Source organism: Danio rerio, chromosome 19, assembly GCF_049306965.1.
Source record: "Danio rerio strain Tuebingen ecotype United States chromosome 19, GRCz12tu, whole genome shotgun sequence".
Taxonomy (NCBI): domain Eukaryota; kingdom Metazoa; phylum Chordata; class Actinopteri; order Cypriniformes; family Danionidae; genus Danio; species Danio rerio.
This window is the reverse complement of record NC_133194.1, coordinates 40093018-40115248: the sequence shown is the minus strand read 5'-3', so window position 1 is coordinate 40115248 and position 22231 is coordinate 40093018. Positions and strand designations below refer to the sequence as shown.

At 36.0% G+C, this 22231-nt stretch overlaps 2 protein-coding genes across 2 annotated transcripts in view; one reads left to right on the top strand and one right to left on the bottom strand.

Moving 5' to 3' along the window:
* si:ch211-250g4.3 overlaps window positions 1-11496 on the bottom strand; it is a 58971-nt gene extending 47475 nt beyond the window's left edge. Inside the window, exons 1-4 of the mRNA XM_680892.11 lie at window positions 11430-11496; window positions 9568-9637; window positions 9228-9476; window positions 196-4400 (exon numbers count right to left, since the gene is read on the bottom strand). Coding sequence (XP_685984.6) covers window positions 196-4400; window positions 9228-9476; window positions 9568-9589 — 4476 coding nt within the window. The 5' untranslated portion in view covers window positions 9590-9637; window positions 11430-11496. The remainder of the gene's footprint in view (window positions 1-195; window positions 4401-9227; window positions 9477-9567; window positions 9638-11429) is intronic.
* Window positions 11497-12584: 1088 nt separating this feature from the next.
* ilf2 (interleukin enhancer binding factor 2) lies at window positions 12585-19512 on the top strand. Its single transcript, NM_213236.2, has 14 exons — window positions 12585-12679; window positions 13146-13205; window positions 13297-13339; window positions 13427-13531; window positions 14721-14798; window positions 14909-15011; window positions 15101-15166; window positions 15268-15384; window positions 16917-16995; window positions 18363-18450; window positions 18535-18596; window positions 18687-18801; window positions 18879-18969; window positions 19049-19512. Exons 1-14 carry the CDS (start codon window positions 12675-12677, stop codon window positions 19198-19200), a joined length of 1164 nt encoding a protein of 387 aa, NP_998401.1. The 5' UTR covers window positions 12585-12674; the 3' UTR covers window positions 19201-19512.
* The last annotated feature ends 2719 nt before the right edge of the window (window positions 19513-22231 follow it).

The window sequence follows — 22231 nt, the reverse complement described above, 5'->3', positions numbered from 1 at the left end:
GTGATAACTGGGCAAACGAGACAAAAGTGTAGGTGTGAAAGCAGCCTTACTCAAAATTCTCCTTTTTAAATTGAAATTTGCTGCATTATGGATGTTAACACTTCATGTTTACTTAAAGAGTCCAGTTGTTGCTGACAGTATTGATAATAAAAATAATATTTGAAAGATTCTGTCAAATGATGAATCATGACTTACCTTTTCTTGAGCGATGACTTCTCTCTGTCGTTGTATGTCTTCTTTTGCCTGGTCTATGTCTTTCAAAGCATTGTTCACATCTTCTCTCATCTGCTCCACCCTATCATTCTCTTTAATGACCTCCTCCAGTCTCTCCTCCAGCTCTTCTCTTTGGCGCTGCCCCATTTTGCTCATGAGTTCTAGTTCATCTTGTTCTCTCATGATCTTTTCTTCCCTGTATTCAATCTCTCTTCTCCTTCGTTGAACTTCGATCTTCAACAGCCTAATCTCCTCCCTGTCTCTCTTCATGATTTCCTTGTTCTGTTCCACCTCACCCTTAAGACCTCGCAGCATTTCTCGGATATGTTCGATCTCCAGGATGAGCCTCTGCATCTCAGCATTCATCTCCTCTTGGTCTGCTGTCCCCATTTGACTTCCTGCCATTCGATTTTCGAACTGGAATTTTGTTTTGTGCACCATTTCTCTCGTTGCCTCGATCTGCTGAATGAGGTTGATTATTGTGAGATTCATCTGCTCTTTCTCTTCTTCCAAATCTCTCTCCTCCACCCTAAGTTCAAATTCTTCCCTCGCTCTTTGGATTTCAGCTTTAACTTGCTCCATTTCATATTTCTGCCTCTCGGTTTCCACTCTTTTAAATTCCATATCGTCTTTTGCCCTTTGTATCTCCATCTTCAGTCGTTCCATTTCTTCCTTCTTCCTCATGGTTAGTTTCATCCTTTGGTCAAGTTCTTTCTTCTTCCCTTCCATTTCTCTCTTCATCAGCTCCATTTCTCCAATCTCTCGTTTGGTTTTCTGCATCCTTTCCTCCAGCTCTTTTCTTTGTTTTTGTATTTCGTCTTTGACATGTTGCATTTTCTCCATCTCTGCTTTTGCTAGCTCCATTTTCCTTTCAACATCCTCTTTTTGTTTTAAGATTTCAGTCCTCATCACTTCCATCTGTTGTCTCTCACTCTTTGCTGCCAACATTTGGTTCTCAATATCTTCTTTCTGTCTCAGGAGGTCTGCTTTCATCATTTCAAGGTTAGTCATTTCCAACCTTGCATGTTCCATCTTCATGTCAATGTTCTCCTTCTGCTTTGTTAACTCCACCTTCATGTCTTCGATCTCACCCATTTCTCTCTTCATAGCTTCCATCTTCCTTATCATCTCCTCTTTTTCATGGTTTATCTTCTCACGTTCTTCCTGATCACCCTTTTCAGCCTCATCCCACAACCTCTCTATTTCTGCTCTCACACGGTTAATCTCCTCCTTGACCTCTTCGTAAGTGTCCTTACCTCTTAGGGTTTCTACACGTATCTTCTCCAGGTCTTCTCTCTCATTCTCCATGTCCTTTCTCAAGAGCCTTAAAGCTTCCTCTCTTTGTTTTGTCTCCTCTAACCTTTTATTCACATCCTCTCTTTGTTCCTGAATCTCAACGATAAGAAGTTCTGCTTTCTCTCTATCTTGCCTCGCTAACTCTCTGCTTCTGTTCATGGATTCTGTGTCAATAACTAGCTGAGATTTGATCTTCTCAAGTTCTTCTTTTTGTCTCTGCACCTGAGCACTCTGTTCCACATCATATCTCATCATCTCATACCTTCGTTGTTCTAGATCTTTCTTCTCATTCTCAACCTGAAATCTCATCTGTTCTAGCTCCTTTCTCTCACTGTCCATCTCAAATAAACATTTGTCTTGATCTGCTTTGTTCTTCAGCAATTCTGATCTGACTTGCTCAACAAACACTCTCTCTTGCTGTGTATCCTCCAACATTTTCTGCAGACTTTCCTTCTCAAAATACCTCATCTTTTCTAGCTCCTGTCTTGCTCTTTGTATCTCTTTATTTATTTGTTCTAATTCTTCTGCTTTCTTCTGTATTTCATCTCTTTGCTCCAGAGCCTCTGTTATCATTTCATACCTTCTCTTCTCTGACTCTTCCATTTGCTTTTTTAAGAGCATCTCAGCCTCATGGACTGCAAGTTTGGCAAGGTTTGCCTCCTCTTTTTCTTTATTCACTACTCTAAACCAGTCCTCCATTTCTGCATGTTGTCTTTGTAGCTCGTTCCTCATTCTGTTGATTTCATCTAATTCTTCTTTAACCTTTTCTCTGCTGATGGTAATTTCTCCTCGCTCAATCTCCAACTGTTCAATCACCATTGTCAGCTGTTCTTCCTTTGCTTTAGCTTCATTCATCTGCATGATAACGACATGTTTGTCTTCCTCCATCTCACCCTTCAGTTTGTCAAGGCTTTCCTTCCACAGCATAAGCTCTATCTTGCTCTCCTCAATGTTTTTCTGCGATCTCTCTGTCTCCTCTCTTAGCTTTTCCAGTCGTTCCAGCTCATGCTGTGTTTTCGCCCTGAGTTCGACTTCCTCTGTTTCCGTTTCACGCCACCGGCTCTCCATTTCTTCCTTGACCCTGAGGATCTCATTTCTGAGGAACTCAGCCTGTTCAATTTCTCTGCTTACCAAATCTCTCTTTCTTTCCAGATCCTCTCGCTCTTCCTCCAACTCAACCTTTGCCTCTTCCATTTGTTCTTTGGTTTTTTGGATCTCCTCAACCTTCTTCTCAATATCCTCGATTTGCCCCTGAATTTCAGCTTTCATTTTTTCCATTTTCTCATATTCTCTAATTGTGACATCCTGACTGTTCTCAATCTCCTCCTTGGCTCTTAATGTTTCATGTTTAATTCTCTCTATCTCCTGTCTCTCCCTCAGCATTTCTTCTTGTCTTTGATTCAAGCGTTCTTTTTCAGCCTTGATCTCTGCATTGACTAGTTCTGTTGTTTCTCTTTCTTGTCTGGCTTCTTCTCTTATCCTAATGCTTTCTTCTTTCTCTTTCAGTATTTTGGCTTTCTCCACGTCATTCACTCTTTGCATCTCTGCTCTTATATTCTCCAACTCATCTCTCTCTCTCTGCAGTCGAGCTCTGTGCTCCAGCTCCTCTGTCACAATCTCATACCTCTTCCTCTCTGCTTCTTCTTTAGCTTTCCGTGTATCATCCTTCTGTTTTTCTAAGGCATCTTTGTCTCTCTGCATCTCTGTCTTTATATGTTTGAGCCTCTCAGTTTCTCTCTTTATTTCATCAACTCTGCCCTCCATAGAAATCATGTGGCTTTGTATGTCCACTTTGGCCTGTTCAATCTTTTCCCATTCCTTCTTGACCAGCTCTCCATTCATCACCAGCTCCTCTCGACCTCTCTCGATTTCATGTTTCATCTCCTCCAGATCCTTTTCTTTTCTTAAAATGTCATGCCATTTATTTTCAATAAGGTTGTTTTCTTCAAGTGCCTGAGCTCTCAGCTGGCTTATTCTTGCATGCTCTTGTTTTGAAAACTCTCGGTTTCTTTCCACCTCTTCTCTCACTCTTTGAATCTCGTCTTGAAGGTATTTCAGCTGCTCTTTCTCCCTTTGGATTACTGCTCTTTGTTCCAGTCCTTCCTTTTCTGTTTCATGCCACCTTTGCTCCATTTCCATTTTCACTTGCTGGAGGTCAAGTTTAATCTGCTCAAATTGATCTCTTTGCCTCTTGATGTCCTCCTTCTTCTTCTCCAACTCATTTTTCTCATCCTCTATTTCAGCTTTCATCTGTTCCATCAGATCTTTTGCTTTCTGTGTTTCTCCAATCTTCATCTCAATCTCATTAATCTGAACTTGTATGGCACTTTTCATTTGTTCCATTCGTTCCATCTCATGCTTCGTGCTTTCACGGTTGCTCTCCAGCTCTTCCTGCTGTCTCAAAGTTTCATATCTGATCATCTCCAAGTTTTGTCGCTCTGTCATTATTTCATCACGCTTTTGCTGCAGGCTGCTTTGCTCTGCTTGGAGGTCGGACCTCATTTGCTCAACCCTCTCCCTCTCTCTGTTCACCTCCTCTTTATTCCGATCCATTCTTTCACGGATGTGATCTATCTCGGCTTTCATGTGAGTGATGGTTCTCTCCAGTTGCCCTTTCTCTGTGGTCATTCTGGTTATTTCATCTTGCTGTCTCTGAATCTTCTGCTTCATGTTGTCTATCTCAGTTCTTTCCTGTTTAGTTCCTTCCCATAGTTTCTCGATCTGCTCAATAGCACGCATCGTCTCAAATCTACGCCTTTTTAGCGAGTCTTTTCTCTTTTGGATGTCACTTGAAAGCCCACTCTTGTCCTCTAGTCTTCTTTTTTCTCTGGGAGAACTAGGTGGACTTCCTGTCTCGGTTTGTGTGTGTTTAGTGTTTCGCTGTCTCCACTCTGTAAATGATTTATACAAATATGTTATTATATGCAACACTGCAATGCTATTTTTTATTATTATAAGCAGGGATGGGCAGCATTTGATATATTTATTTCAAATACGTATTTGAAATACAAAATAATATTTTGTAATTTGTATTTGATAGGGTTTATGAAAATGGCTTAATATTTTGTATCAAAATACTTTAGTGTCTTGTATTTTTGTATTTTTAAAAATTCTTCAAAACACTTGGTAAAAAGTCTACATGATGACATCACAAAAATGCACCCTTAGATTGGAGCTTTCTCAGATATTTGTCTTGGCTTGAAAAGAAGGTGGTCAATACTTGGGGTATAGATGGAAATAATACAACACATAAAGAAAATAACAGACAAATGGCATGGGTATATTTAGGAGCAAGTCAACAATCACTAAAAATACTTTACTGCACAATGCCTAGACCAGTACTATATAATGTCAGTATAGTGTGCAATTCAGCATCAGCATCTTTGCTTAAGAAATGAGTTGGAATAAAGTAACAGTCCTTAAGAACAGGATGAAGAGCCTTCAGCACATATTCATTTTTAGTCTCAGTGCTGCAGGTGCTCTGTATAGTTAATGAAGAAGAAAGATGTCTGTCTAAAGATGTCAAAGCAGCACAGTACATTATATGAGACACAAATACAGTATATAATAATACTCCAGTCTATACAGACTAACGGCTGTTTCACACCGCAAGCGTCAGCAGCGCGTGAGCAGAGCGTGAGCAGCGCGTGTTTTTTCGGTGTCCATGTTAACAGTTTAGAGCTTTCATACCACACGCAGCAGCAGCGCGTCAGTGCAAGGCGTGAGCGTCGCTAAAGCAGCAGTGCAGCGATAGTTTCGGCGCTGGGTCTATTTTTGCTGCGCTGCTCACGCTCAATTAAAGTGACAGTGCATTGATAATGACCAAAACACATTGAATGACAGTAAAAAGTAGCAATTTTACCCAATAAATGCGTTAATAATGTCAACTGACTTGTATATAGTCAATCAAATGAACTTAAACGATTAAAAACTGCAACAAACATTTATTTAGGCCTCAACTACAAAACCAAATGTAAAACAATTTTAGAATCAGTTTTGCACGCTAGTGTTTCAAGGAGAGGGGAAATAGAATATTCAGGGGAGTTGTAGTCCATAACGAAGTGTATTGTGGGTAGTGTAGTTCGACACGCATGCTGGATTATGTGAGCTCGCTGTGTGCTGTGCAGCAGAGGAAGAACGTTTTATTCGGCTTTGTTTTATGTTTACTCAATTTATTCCTACCGGGAGCTGTTTGCACTGTGAACCTGACAACACGAAAATAAGTAAAAGAAGGGCATGCATTAATTACTTTTGTCCGTCTCATCCTCTGCACAAGAATGAATTAACAAGCTGTTATTCTGCCGCTGGACATCACTGAAGCGGAGAAAGTAACACTAGTTTGATCATAAATATCATTATAACTATATTGTATAAATATTATTATAATTATAGGCCTACAGCAACCTGACAATCAAAAACCAAATGACATGATTTCACAGGCGATTGTCCTCTGACTGAAGACACTTCTCAAAGAGCTTGGGAATCATATAGTACTATTTGATCTATAAAATTTGTAAAATAAACATTTGCAGGTTAAAGAAACAGCATAGAAGGAAGTTGCCGCGGGGCTTGGTGCAGATGAAAAGTTTAAAAAGTTTATAAAGAGAGACATAGGTAGCTAGATAGAATAGACAGAGATAGATTGATCTCTGCAGCAGCTGCCGAAGAGCTGCGCACTGCAGACAAAGCTGGTGTGAAAGGCAAACGCCTGCATGCTGCTTCTGCTCGACATAATCAATGTCAAAATCAATTGAAATTCATGCTCAATCTCAATGATCAAATAAAAAAAATTAAATCGTCAATAGTGCCATGCCCCCATTTCATGAAAAAAAAACATGCTTGTTAAACTGCTGCGAGTAAACCTAACTGCTACAAAAAACAGCCAAAAGATAGCTTGGCAACTGCAGACACAGGACACCCATCGGCAGAACTTGAGCCCTCTCCTGTTTTACTGAAGTCGCCGGTCTGGAAGTATTTTGGATTACCACTGAGTTACGTTAACAACGTTTGTATTGTCGACTAAAAAAAAAGCACAGTTTGCAAGCTCTGCTATGTACATATACCACATTATTCCACCGGCAGAACGACTAACATGGCAGGGCATATCTCCGCAAGCACCACAAAAACATAGATTTAAATTTAAGTAATCTCTTTATATATCACCCTTTTAAAATATAAGAGAAGAGATGGTTGTAATTTTACTTACCATCCAATGAAAACACAATGAAGACATAAAGTACTATATTCCTACTTAATATCTGCATTATATGGTTTTTACAGTGATTAAAGAGATCAAGACAGGACTTTCTGTATGAAATTGTATGCAAAATTTATATTAAAATGAAAGAGAAACAAAGGTTTATGAATAAGCTGCAGCATGTTCCTGCACATCTGTAGAGGCTGGAACGCATTTCTACACTGAAAATAAAAAAAGATTTCTGCACAATTATTGCAAACAATTTATATGGGTTGAATTTAAACAAACAGACTATATTTAGCAATGTTCAAATTAGTTTGTTTAAATTCAACCCAAATAAATTGTTTACATTCATTTAACTTTAAAAAAGCTTTGTAAATCATCGAATTTTTATTTATTTATTTATTTATTTATTTATTTATTTATTTATTTTGTGTAGGACCCTCTGCATTTTTAGGACCCTGTTGTTCTTGAATCGTCCAGCAGGGGGTGGTTGGGTTTAGGAGTAGGGGTGAGGTAGGGTCATAATATGGGGTCCTAATGCAGAAATGAAACTGCAGCCTATCTGGTTGTGCAGGATCACCAGCAATATTTATTGGCTGAGTGCCACAGCAGTAGCACACATTTCACATTTTTGGTGACTTAATTGAAACCATAACAGAAAAATGTTTATTTGCTGATACCTTGTTTTTAATTTTTATTCATTTAGATAGCTTTATCTATATAGAGTGCTATAATAAAAAAATATTTAAATGTCTTTGCTAAGATGGCCAGCCAATTTTTTGAAAACTCTTTGATTATTTTGTATATTATATAGAGATTCAGTTCTGAGTTGCAGTTACATTAATGACAACATCACTCAATGACATCAACTTCCTCTGAAAACTACTTGGAAACAGTACTTCCAACTAAAGCTAAATATTGAGTAAGGGTGTGGGCTTTCTTTTTGTGCATCATTCCCTTATAGCAAAATAAAGGTAAAAGAGGTGTGTGAATAATAATATTGTGGCTGAAACCATACAACTCATAAGCCATCATAAGAAATGCCACTCCAAACACAGAAGCAAATTATTACAAAACAAACATTTCTTTCTTCGGTGAGTTAACTTCTAGATTAATTGTTCACCTAAAGAATAACAATGTGCACTAGCAAAATAAACACTGTAAATTTTGATTTGACACATACTTTAAAGTTTCACATTCATAATAAAAAAAGATTTGCCTTTAGGTTATTGCAGAAATCCCTGGCTCTCGTTTTTGGTATTAAGATGCATTTTAGTGAAATGGATCACAAGACAGGGAAGGCAAGTGTTTACACCTTAATAATTCATCTTAATAAACTGCTTTTCTGATTTATCTAACCTATAGGTAGGTGGATGTACAGTATGTATTTTCTGATGTCATTTCAATTTAATATTCATAAAATGTTGCATTATAATTGCAAAAGGAGACAACAGAAAAACATATAGAGAACAGTAACTTTCATTTTTGTTTTGATATTGCTCATAGAACATTAATTTTTTTTTTCCCCGTTGAACCAAACTCTCATCTTCAGATGGCAGAGTTTAATATCCCCTCCAGTAGTGGATGCAGATATATTCCAATGCAGATATATTAATAGCTAACTATAGAAAATAGCCAGTGCTTGGCTGTTCACGTATATTAAAGCAATTTAGTTAAATCATGTTTTACTATTACTACAAATGGTCAAGAGTAGACAAACTCAAAGCATTTTAGACTAGTAATACAGTTGAAGTCAGAATTATTATCGCCCCCTACCCCCCACCCCAAAATTATTAGCCCCCTGTTTATTTTTCCCCCCAAATTTCTGTTTAACGGAGAGAATATTTTTTTCAACACATTTATAAACATAGTTTTAATAACTCATTTCTAATAGCTGAATTATTTTATCTTTGCCATGATGACAGTAAATAATTTTTGACTTAATATTTTTCAAGACACTTCTATACAGCTTAAAGTAGCATTTAAAGCCTTAACTAGGTTAATTAATATAATTATCAAGAACAAATATAGCTTAAAGGGGCTAATCATTTTGTGCCAAAAATGGTGTTTAAAAAAAAAATATATATATATATATTTTATTCTAGCCAAAATAAAACAAATAAGACTTAAAAAATACTATCAGACATAATGTGAAAACTTCCTTGCTCTGTTAAACATTATTTGGGAAATATTTAAAAAAGAAAAAAAAAGTTAAAGCTAATAACTCTGACTTCAACTGTATACACTGTATAAATCAATTACAGCAAAAATACTGTATTAACATTTACAGCACCATTTATCTTGCTGTATATGTATTTTCAGTATTGTATATCTTTACTGTAAAATATAATGTAATTTCAGAACTCATAACTGTCCAACAATAAAATGATATTACAGTTAAATACTGCATAATATACAAAAACCATTAATATTGTATCAAAGAATTCTCAAACAGATGCAGTTCTTGTTTAATCAATGACATTATTGCTATCTACTAAAATGAATGAGATTTTCTAACCTAGTTCTTGAATGAGTTCAGGTTCTGTCATTCTCAGGATGAGATGGAAGGACACACTGTTTATGGCTGGCTCTTTTTCCAAAGCCTCAAACAGGAGCCGCATTGCCCCCTGCTGAGTTGCAGCAGCCAGCACTTTTTGCGCCGCCGCTTCATGGATCAGACTTTGGGAGATTACAGCCTCAGTAATGTCACTGACTCGAGTTGCTCTCGCAATAATCTGCTCCTTGAATTCTGTCAGGAAATCTCCAACTGTTGGGAAAAAAAAAACATTTGCAGTATGTTTATAAATGATACAATCACAATCAAGTTGTATTAAATTAAGAGGTGCAGTGAACTTTACCATAGTCTCTGGATTCTGCCATGGCTGCTTGCTACATGTTTTTAAATGACTGTTGTGTGTGGGTTGTGGTCTGAAAAGTAACAAGAAAGTGGATATTACAATATTAGCAAAATAATATTAATAACTATAAATTAATAATGCAAATAAGTGCAACATAATTATGTAAAGGCTTTTACAATTTTGTAAAATGCAGAATACAAGTCACAATTATAAGCCCTCCTGTGAATTTATTTTCTTTTTGAACTATTTCCCAATTGATGTTTAACAGAGGGATTTTTCACAGTAGTTCCTTTAATATTTTTTCTTCTGGAGGAAGTCTTATTTGTTTTATTTTGGCTAGAATAAAAGTAATTGTTTTATTTTTTACAACCATTTAAGGTCAATAGGGGAGTGCTGGGCACAAAGTAATGCAGTGTAAAACTTAACACAAAATTTTAAGGCATTTGCTCAGGGTTAACCATTGCATGCTTTAGAGGTTTACCTGCCAATTATTAAAAAAGTTTGGTGAAATTTGGATGAGAAACACAGGAGAAATTATTTTATGCAGCATAAAAGTATTTTTTATTGCAGTCAATTTAAAAGGGAAAAAAGGTGAAAGTATGTATGTAAAATCTTATTTTGTTGTGATCACCATCTTCAGTGCTAAAAGATGGAATTATTTTAAAAGATGTAAAAACCACAGTGACAGCTAGCCAGTTTTGAGGAAAACACAACACAGCGGGGTTAGTTGTAACAGGGTATTACAAATAAGCAACAAACTGTTGGATAGCTAAAAAAAAAAAAAATACTTTTACATTTTGAGTGTAATGTTGAGATATTTTTTTATGTAAAATTTTATTATTAGTTTTTATTTAAAGAAAATATTAATATAAAAAAGACATGTTATTACTAATAATGCAAATAAATGTATCATGTAATAATGTATAATAATGCAAATAAACTCACATGTGTTGATCCAGTAAATAAATAAATAAACATGCTGTACTATGTAGAATTTTAAAAATTAAGTACAGAGAAAATATACTTTTTTTTAAGTAAACTGACTTTAAATTAATTGTGTGAAATCTAATTCTTTAAGTATGTGTTACAACTAACCCTCTGTCTGTTACAACTTGCCCAGCTGGTGGGGTAAATGGTAACATTTTTAGTCCTGGCACTTTTGGCAATACTGCACAAAAACCCTAGATCCGGCGATCACACTTTCAGTGCTCATGTGTAGGAGAGGCTTGTGTGTTATTGGTAAAAAAAAATGGTTTGTTTAATCCCAATACTTTGCTCATGATTTTCCCAAAATCAAAAGGTGTTACTTTGTGCCCTGCTCTCCCCTATTATTAGCCCCATTAAGCATTTTTTTCCGATTGTCTTCAGAACAAACCATCATTATACAATGATTTGCCTAATTGCCTAATTAACCTAGTTAATCCTTTAAATGTCACTTTAAGCTGTATAGAAGTGTCTTGAAAAATATTTAGTCAAATATTATTTACCGTCATCATGGCAAAACTAAAAGAAATTAGTTATTAGAAATGAGTTATTAAAACTATTATATTTAGAAATGTGCTGGAAAAAAACGTCTCTGCGTTAAACAGAAATTGGGGGAAATAAACAGGGGGCTAATAATTATAAAATATATATAAAACACTTTTAAAGTATTGTATTTATGTGCAAAAATTAAAGAGCCTAATTATTGTATTACTGTATTTGTTATAGACTTTTTTCTTTCTTTCTTTTCAGATTTTTCTCTTAAACTGAATTACAAATAAAATATATACATATAATCCAAAAACCTGCCTGGACACCTACCTAAGACATTTCACAAGAAACTGATAATATTCATATTAGATTATTACAAATATTCTTACCTTCTGTCTTATCACTGCATTTAGTTCTGTAGATGGATGTGTTGTGATGATGGAGGCATATTGCTGTAATAACAGTGGAGGTGACTGAACATTTAAAAAACAACCCTTATCTTACTTCAGCACATGCATTACATCTACGTAATTTGCGCAAAACTGCACAGCTTTGGATTTCCTGCGTTTGATTGGCTGTGGAATGTAACACAACTTCTGTCTGGTGTTCTCTGATAAAGGCAGTGTGAGGACTGTACAGGTCCACCCCTGACATGTCAAGTCTCCCCTGCAAGATGCATTTGAAGTGATTATTTATGGAAATAATATTTGTTGTTGTTGTTTTAATCCCTAAAGGTTTTAAATATATAAGACATAAAAGGGTGAAATAATACAGACCAAACTGTCTTCTCTTGTTTATTTAAATTTCTAATAGGGTTCCATAGCTAGGGTCGAACAATGTGGACCTGTTAGTGATGTGCTTGTTTGTTTGTGTATTATTTATTTCAAATGAAGTAAATTATCTGTGTTTGTATATTTCTAATCTTTACAAAACTATAGCTATCTTCAGCAAAGTATAACCATGTGACAGCAGCAGTCTAGATAGAGGTTAAGTTGGTTTTATATACGGAAATTCAGATATTCTCATTAATAATATAATTTCAGAAAGTATTCTTTGCAAATTCCAAATAGGGAAATCATATTAGCAGCAAATGACTATCAAAGTACAACATGGTTCACAGTGAATTAGATACTAATAATGTTGTTTAGAAGTCATGCTTGCATGCTAATTCAGATCGAACATTCAAAGTAACATAGTAAACTATGGTAATCTATCTAGAATGTTGTGATTTAATCCTTACAAAATTTTATGTATGCTATATGCTACTTGTTTGAGCTTATCCAAACAATAGAATGTTTTAAAAGCGAGTAGTTGTCATCCATACATTGTAATGCATAAAAATAGTATTTTAAATAATTTCATAGTTGACTTAAAGACAATAAAGCTGAATGTTAGATAGTTTCTCTTTCTGCTACTGTTATTTCCTCCCTAAATAAACTCGAAAAACCTTAATTCAACTGAGACTTTTACTATTGTGTGGGCTGCTATTTCGGGCTTTTATTCTAGGTGGTTATGCTGGATTTATGAAGTTACTTCCGTTTTCTGAAGCTAGCTACTCGGCGGCTATCTGCAGGCGGAGGCAGAGCTCTTCTCACCAGCGTGTGTCCTGTTAAACTGACAAAACGTCTTACGCAATGAGGTACGAACTGATTTATCATTTATAGTTAAACAATCTTTTTGATTAGGTTATAAACCGAATTATAGCAAAATACTGTATGTTGTGATATTTTATACATTTTTTTCAAAGATGCTAAGCTAACATGTTAGCATGTTCTGCTAGCCCCTTTGTCGGTTTTTAATCAATACAGTAACTAAATAAACACTTTTATTAGTAAAGTTTTTCCGGTTATAGTCATAATTCTGGATTTTCTATACATATTGTGTTATTTGCAAAACGATGTGTTCCTGAAAAAAAAACCGAGAGCGTTTATGAATGAATGAACGCCGTGCTTTTATTCGAACAATACTGCTATCTAATTTGTGATATTTATTTTTTTATTTGGGTTTTAAATTAAACTTTAAAAAATCCAATTTTGGGTTATCGCTGGACATCATTATTTATTTATTTGTATTGCACTTGCTGAAATTACGTTTTTATTTCTCAGAGGAGATCGTGGCAGGGGCCGAGGTGGCCGGTTCGGCTCCCGCGGAGGTTTGGTCCAAGGGTAAGATTTCATGACCATATTGTTTTGACCCCCTTACTTAAATTTGGTTATATTGTAATAATTTTGTAACCTGTGACTTCTCTTGTCTCAGGTATCGGCCCTTTGTCCCTCACATACCATTTGACTTCTATGTTGTAAGTACATTTATTGCTTTTCTGATTTGTGGGGAGGAAAAACAGCCTTTTTAAGCCCAGAGCTCATGACAACTTGCTTTTGTACAGTGTGAGATGGCCTTTCCTCGAGTGAAGCCGGCCTCTGATGAGACTGCTTTCAGTGAATGTCTGTTGAAGAGGAACCAAGACCTCAGTCCAACCCCCTCTGAACAGGTATGGTCATAAACTATTATGAAAACTGCACACTCCATGACTTCTGCCCTTTCATGCTAAAGGGATAGTTCACCCAAAAATGAATGTCGTTGACATTTACACTCGTTCAACTTGTTCCAAGCCTGTTTGAATTTCTTAATTTGGTTGAACACACCAAAAAATGCTGGTTTCCCATATTCTTAAGAATATCTTGTTTTGTGTTTAACAGAAGAAATTCGTTAACGTTTAGTACCCCTTGAGTGGGAGTAAATTATGGAATTGTAATATATATATATATATATATATATATATATATATATATATATATATGAGCAATTCCATGAAAATGTCAACCTTGCCATGAAAAGAAAAATGTTTTTCACCAAAATAGCGAAACCGTTCCTACATTTTTTGCGCAGGCAAGTGTTTTACAGTACTTTAAAAATACTTAAAAATGTCTCTGTCAATGTTTTCAAACTAATTTATTTGATTTACCAAAGTCAAACAAATGGCAATTTCACATCCGTCACATCCATAACGAAAAAGTGTCACATCCATAGCAAAGATTTTCCCTCAAAAATGCAAAAATGTCAAAATAAAATAAAATAAATCAGTTTTGTTCTATAAAGAGCCAACTCTTATCCTTTTGTTGAGAATTATTTATTTTAGGTTGTGCAGTTTAATTCACAGATTTTTTTTAACGAAATAAGTTGTATACTGTAAACTCGCAGACTTTTTTTGTCACATCCATAACACTTGTTTATTTTCCTCATTTAAAGTATAAAAATGTTCACAGATTGAATTTTTTTGATCCCAGAACTCTGTGGTTAGTTGTTTTGGAAAATATAAACGGATGATTCAATATAATGTTAAAATATACTTTCTCTGCAAATTTATGTTTTGAATTTTTACTGCAAATGTCACATCCATAACGCTGGAATCAGCCCTATATATATATATATATATATATATATATATATATATATATATATATATATATATATATATATATATATATATATATTATATATATCCGATAAGGTCTCAACATCCTCTATTAATTTTTAAAGATTGTGAGCTGTTACACATTTGGTTTTGACCTAGAATAGATGCATAAAATGTGATATTGTATTAGGAGTGCAAAAGCAAACCAATTTTTGATTGCATTATTAACAAATTACAGCAAATTTTTTCTTCATTTTTGTCACAGGCTTCCATTTTGTCCTTGGTCACCAAAATTAACAACGTCATTGATAACCTAATTGTGGCACCTGGAAACTTTGAAGTGGTAAGATATTTCAGTAAAACATTATTATTATTATTATTAATGCCTTTCAAAATATTTTATGTATATGTTTTTAGACTTATTTAATGAAAGTTTGATAATCCCTTTTTCAGCAAATTGAGGAAGTAAGACAAGTGGGCTCCTATAAAAAGGGCACCATGACTGCAGGACACAATGTTGCTGACCTTGTGGTTATCCTGAAGATTCTGCCCACCTGTAAGTCTTGAGATTTCTATGAGGCCAACATGTTGCTCCTAGCCCAAGTGTACTTGGTTTATCAGTAATGTTTACGTGTTCTTGTTCAGTGGAAGCTGTTGCCGCCTTGGGAAACAAAGTTGTTGAGACCCTGCGAACCCAGGACCCTTCTGAGGGTGAGTATAGGCTTTAATCTGGCAGACCTGTAGTTTCAGGGAGGGAAAAAAAATCCGACTTGCTTGCCATTCTCACTGATGCATTTTCCTCTTCTCCCCAGTGTTGTCCATGCTGACAAACGAGACTGGATTTGAGATCAGCTCTGCCGATGCCACAGTAAAAATCCTCATCACCACTGTCCCACCCAATCTGCGCAAACTGGACCCAGAGCTTCATTGTATGTCACACTCTTTTAAACATTGATCTTGTTTGTGACTTGCGTTAAAAAATGATAACTTTTCTTGGAGATGTAATCTACCTAATTATCACTATAGCACTCTTTATTGTCAGTACTGTGCACACTTGTTTTGTCTGTTTGCATTTAGATTATCTTTCTATGATTTAATGGCCATTAACAATTTAACACTGATAAGAAAGTCTTTACAAATGAAAAAACGTCCCCCCCCCCCATTATATACATTTACAATTTTCATTTATTTGTAAAATTTTAAGCAATTTTATTGTTAATACTTTTGTTTTTAGTAATTTGCAGAGGTTTAGTATTGGGAATGTATTATTATTATTGGCCATAGCAGATATAATAATAATAATACGGATTTTACGGCCAGGTTCCCACAATTTCATAAACAGCAGATTTAAGGACTATTGACCTTTTAAAGCAGAGGTTCTCAAACTTTTCAGCCTGCAACAAAAAAAATAACAATGCCAATGACTAGCGACCCCCACTATTTTCTAAAGTAGTTATAATCATATCATACAAATGTTGCACGCAACGGCTCACACAAACCAACAGGCCTATATAAACACAAGCATGTTGACAACACAAAAAGTGCAACAGTCTTAACAATAGTATAAATTTATTTTTATTTATTAATTTTTTATTTATTTAATATTAACCTCATCTAATGAGACTGGTGGGCACAATATTTAAGTTACATCACAAGTCTTTTTTGGGGTTAATTTTGGAGACTGACACTTAAAGGTCATCCTCGATGTTTAGTTGTGGCCTGTATTTATTATAAATGTGGGTGCCGTAAAGATGTTTAAGTTTAGCTTTAAAATCAATCTGTTGCTACTGACGCTATTGCTTTGTTATTAATCTAATGTAAAAACCCACAGAGTTTCAATCCAATAGGAAACAATTAAAGGCTGATGGCTTTTTGTTTGGTTGTTGCATTTTTAAATGACTAATTTTATCTTCTATATAGATAAACAATGGTAATTAAAAAAATTTATTCAAATTTATTTGATTTTTTAGAAATTCACAAGCGACCCACTTTCATTCTCCCACTGCCCCCCATTCCCCAGCATATGTATAGCGCCATGAAAGTACTTACTGTACATTTCACTTACACCTTTATTCACTTTAATATTGTCAGTCATTTTCAGAAATTAACCGTTTTAAAAAGTCATGCTCAAAAAACTTTAATAAAATGTGTTCGGTTAAATACTGGTAATTCAATTGCGGTTTCTGAAAGGCTGATAAAACGCACATTATTTGTCAGTGTTATTGTACAAACGTAAAATTTAGGATTTATAATTAAAGAATTTCTGTTCTTGACAATTGAGTACAATTGTTTAAATAAAACCATGAACAAATTCAAATTTTATTCTAGCACTTTCAAGGACCTGTGTTTGTTTTTAAGTGCTTTCAAGGTCTTGAATCCATGTGTATGAAATTTAAGTAGTTTCAAGGACTGTGGGAACCCTGTTAACAGCTATTCATTTCCTTTTTTTTTTATTTTGCAGTGGACATCAAGGTTCTGCAAAGTGCTCTGGCAGCCATTCGTCACGCTCGTTGGTTTGAGGAGAATGCTTCTCAGTCAACGTAAGGACAATTACATCTTTTAGACCCTGATATTAACATACATTTTTCCGTGATATTGATCACAAGTTGTCAACTAGAGAACATAACCATATACAGTGCCTATAGAAAATCCTTCATACACTGTTACAATCTATACCTTTAAAAGCTATTTGGAGTGTGATTTGATTTTAGGCTGTATGACAGTAATTATTTCATGATGATTTTCTATAGGTGCTGTACACTTTGTATTTATATTTTTTTTAAATGTAAGTCTCTTTTGTGATCACTTTTGAATCAAAATAAGTATGAAGGGCCTCCTAACGCAAGTGCTACTTAATGAATACACCTATTTTTTTAAACTGACAAGTGAAAAGCAAGCTATAAGAAAGTGATCATCGGCTGCAATTTTGATATTAATCCATGTGTTTTTAGTACAACTCCTTGAATTGAGTACACTTTTGCTATGTAATAATCGTATAGTATTTTGTGGTGTCAGAATGCGTTTGGAAACTATCTGATGATGAAAGCTATCTGATCCATCTTCATAAATATTCAACAGTGGACAGGCTGAAAACTGATTTAGACTCCATTTATCTTTTATACTTGTGGTCAAACACATTTTAACAGCAAGTTTAAACTGAGTATGTTTACATGGACCAATAATCTGATTTTATTACGATTAAGACAATACTCTGATTAAGAGTTTACCATGTAAACAGATTTTGATTAATCTGATTTAGGTCATAATCAACCTTACAGAAATGGAATTAAGACGTGGAATAAGCCTATTTTAGTGGCATTATTGATGTGCAGTACAGACATGTAAACACTGCACTCAAACTATTATCGTCGTGTTGGATTTTTGCTGCATTTTGCGACAGGATAGTCTATACACATGGCTGTTTGACACTTCTCTGCACCAACTGAGTCTGTAAAGCCCACTGATACACAAATCGCAATATGCGGAGGTATTTTCCCATACGGCGTATTAAATTCCATTAAAACAACACTCCTCTAGAAGTTCATACTTGCATGCAATATCTCATTTGTCACGGCATGCATGGAATATATCTGAATGAAAGTGAAAGTGCCAAAACTGCAGTTAAAGTCGACACATGAAAAATAAAACACCCGAAATTACATGAAACTAAGAAAAAGAAATGTGGATAGCATGGTGGCGCAATGACCTTAATCCAATTATGTGCTATAACATGTATAACGGGATGAAAGGAACGTTCAAAAAGCAACTCATGTATGCACTTTAATCATATTATTGTCTTATTCAGATTAAGGCAAATAATTCCAGTACTGATATCCATGTGAACATAAGTGTTTTGTTTAAAAAAAAAAGTCTCTTGTGTCTTACTCTGGTTTCTATATTCCCTCAGTGTGAAAGTTCTGATTCGCTTGCTGAAAGACATTCGAGTCCGATTCCCTGGATTTGAGCCCCTCACTCCCTGGATTCTGGATCTGTTGGTGGGTTCCCTTATCGGAGTCTTGAGTTATTTTGATATTTCTCTGCACTACACTGAGACTTAAATTGTAATGTTCTCTTCTCAGGGACACTCTGCTGTCATGAACCATCCCTCTAGGCAGCCTTTGCCACTCAATGTTGCCTACAGGTAAAGCCTCTACTAGTTTAAGCAGCTGATATTTACTCTTGATTTGGGCTTCAGGGTTAGATATTTATGTTTTAATGGAATGTTTTTCAGGCGCTGTCTTCAGATGCTTGCCGCAGGTCTTTTCCTGCCTGGTTCTGTAGGAATCACTGATCCCTGTGAAAGCGGAAACTTCCGTGTGCACACCGTCATGACCCTGGAGCAGCAGGTAATGCAGATGGAGTCAAGGTGGTATTGCATCACTAGTGGTGAACATACAGATAATCTGATAACTTGTTTCTGCAGGACATGGTGTGTTTCACAGCCCAAACACTGGTGAGGGTTCTCTCTCACGGAGGATACCGGAAGATCTTGGGCCTTGAAGGAGATGCTAGCTGTGAGTTTTTAGGTTTATTCCAGGCTAAATGGATTTGTGGAAATTGTTTGTGACCGATGTTTGTGATGCTCTTCTGCAGATCTTACTACTGAGATGTCTACTTGGGATGGAGTGATCGTTACGCCATCTGAAAAGGCCTACGAGAAACCTCCAGAGCGCAAGGAAGAGGAGGATGAAGCGCTGGAGGAAGGTGTAGAAGCAGAAGATGAAAGCATGGAGACCCAGGAATAATGCAGGGGTCTCTCAGCCCTTTGGCTCAGTTGTATTTATGTTGTTGTTTTTATTTTTTAAATATTAGAAACCTGTTCCATTTCTAAATTGTTTTGCCCAGAAGTCTCCTGCACATTGGTTTCTGTAAGTTTGTCTGCATCTTCTACAGTTAAACTCATGGTAGTAAACCGCTACAACAACTTCTCACCACAGTTCATTCTGTTACGGTTATGTTTGGGAAGCAACGTGGAAATCATTTACTTTGTTTTCGTCTGTTTTTGATTTATATTTTTATCATGATTGAGCAAGTAAAATTTTTTATTTCCTTTTTACTATGTGTCTGCATTCATTTATTTGCGTCTTATGGCTGTATGCAGTGTTGTTCTGTATTGGCGTGGTTTGACTTTGCTGTGTCTGAAATCGCATACTTCAATACTATATAGTACAGAAAAAAGGTTTGTAAGCAGAGTAGTATGTTTGAATTAATAGATTTCGAAAAACAGTACGCAAGAAGTACCTGGATTACTTACTACTTCCGGTGAGATTTGGAAGTGTGTGCATGATAGATGCTATGCTGTCCGATGATGCACCACAAGACAATTCATAAATGGGAGTAAAGCAACTCAACTGATGGGGGTAGGTCACGTGATCACAAAATGGTGGATGTAGTATGGCGAGTTCCATTTATACTTAATTTATCACATTCATACTGTCAAGAACATACTTTTCTAACGGTAGAGTGGTAAATTTAAATTCAAATGCAGTACCTATTGAGTAGGTGATTTCCAATGCGGGCTTTATATTGACCGGTTAACTTTAAAAGTGAATGGTTTTTAAAGGCACAATGTCTTTTTTGCCACTAGAGCGTGTGTAGTAACAAGAAATGGACTGCCAAAATCACCTTTATGGATGATTTAAAATATTTTTAAAATGGTCATGGTAGTGATGCAGAGTATGGCTGAACTATTAAAGTGAAGCTGGATGCTGAACCAATTGCTCTGGGGACCCCAATGACTTCCATAGTTGACAAAAAAGTAATTTATATCAATGTTCACAGGTTTCCAGCTTTCTTTAAATATCTTTTGTGTTTAACTGAAGAAAGAAATTCAAACCGGTTTGGAACCAGTGAAGGCTATATAAATGATTACCGATATTTCAGTTTTTAGAGAATTATACCTTTAAGGATAAAGCAACCAACATGTTTGGGTTCACCTTTTAAAAAAAGTATAAAACCAGGTTAAAATACTCTGTATATTTATTTAATTTTTATTGGGCTATGTGCACAAACTTAATTTTCAGCCAGGCAGCCTAAGGGCTTCTGATGAACTGACTTTTTGTCTGATTTCTTTTAAAATCATCGATCCTCATTGCCTGTTAGATATACGATATGAAATAGTGCTTCTTGTCCGACCTGAGACCCGTTTCATATTCCATTTCCCCCAGCCATGTCTTAAAAACATGACAGTTGTCATGTATACAGTTGACCCCTGTATTTTCAATGGAATTTTTGTGCTAGCCTGTTCCTATGACGGCGCAAGTGGTTAAAACGGTCTTTCATCTCATTTTACGCACGAACAACTAAATTAATGTTTAAGTCTATTTAGCTGAATGTAATGTAATTACATTACAACATCGATGCTGTAATTTATGTATTTTTAAACTTTATTTGTTAACCTTAAATTGAAAATCACATTAAGCTTTCACCAGAAGTTTATCGTTGGTTTTAAAATTTTAGCTGTGCATAGAGCGCAGTAGGTAGTGCTGTCGCCTCACAGCAAGAAGGTCGCTGGGTCACTGGTTCGAACTTCGCCTCAGTTGTGGCGTTTGCATGTTCTCGCGTGGGTTTCCTCCGGGTGCTCCGGTTTCCCCCACAGTCCAAAGACATGCGGTACAGGTGAATTGGATAGGCTAAATTGTCCGGTGTGTGTGTGTGTGTGTGTGTGTGGATGTTTCCCAGAAATGGGTTGTGGCTGGAAGGGCATTGACTGTGTAAAATCTTGCTGGATAAGTTAGCGGTTCATTCCGCTGTGGCGACCCCGGATTAATAAAGGGACTAAGCCGACAAGAACATGAATGAATGAATTAGCATTTATGGACATATAGGCTAATGTTTATTAACGTTACACTGAACCGAAGGGTCTCCCGAGGTAGAGAAAAAAAACAAGTATCTTTGTTAAACTCAGTTTCTTTTTTATCAGTAACATAAAGCTATGGCAAAATAAATATAGTTTGTGTTCTCTAGATACACGAAAGGCTTATGGAAAGACGTGAGGGTAAGTAAAAAAAAATAGTTTTTTGGGTTCTTTGCTAGCCTAATGCTAATTGTAATAGCCCACAGATTAACGACCACAACACATTAATACAATAATTCAATTTATATTAAACTAAATATGAAATGAATGTCACACCAAATCTCCCCAGATGGCATACAGTTCTGGGCCAACCAAGGCATATATGGCTCACTTCTGGCAATGGCAGGAGATGGGCCAGATATGGCCCGTGTGTGACACAGCTGGTGTAAAGTGAGTTCAAGGTCAAGGTAAAATTTGTCTCCCGTAGGAGAAATTTGTTTTAGAAAAAAGGTTCTGCTGTACCTAGACACCAACAAGACAACATGTAACATACATACACAATAAAATCTAATCCTAAAATACCTCCTAATATAAAGTTGTGGCCTGTTGTATGTGGGCCAGATGTGGCCCGTGTGTGATACACCAGGTGTGGTCTGAGTTGTGGCCTGTTGTATATGGGCCAGATGTGGCCCGTGTGTGATACACCAGGTGTGTTGTGAGTTGTGGCCTACTGTAAGTGGGCCAGATGTGGCCTGTGTGTGACACATCGGGTGTAGTGTGAGTTGTGGCCTACTGTATGTGGGCCAGATGTGGCCCGTGTGTGACACACCGGGTGTGATGTGAGTTGATTGTTCACTTTGCTGTAACGCTAGTGGCGTTTTAATTAATAAACATCGATTCAGGGACTTGATCAACAGACACTTTAAACGGGCTTTTCAAAGGACTCGTTTTGATTTTATTTACGCCCTGGTTGTTAACTT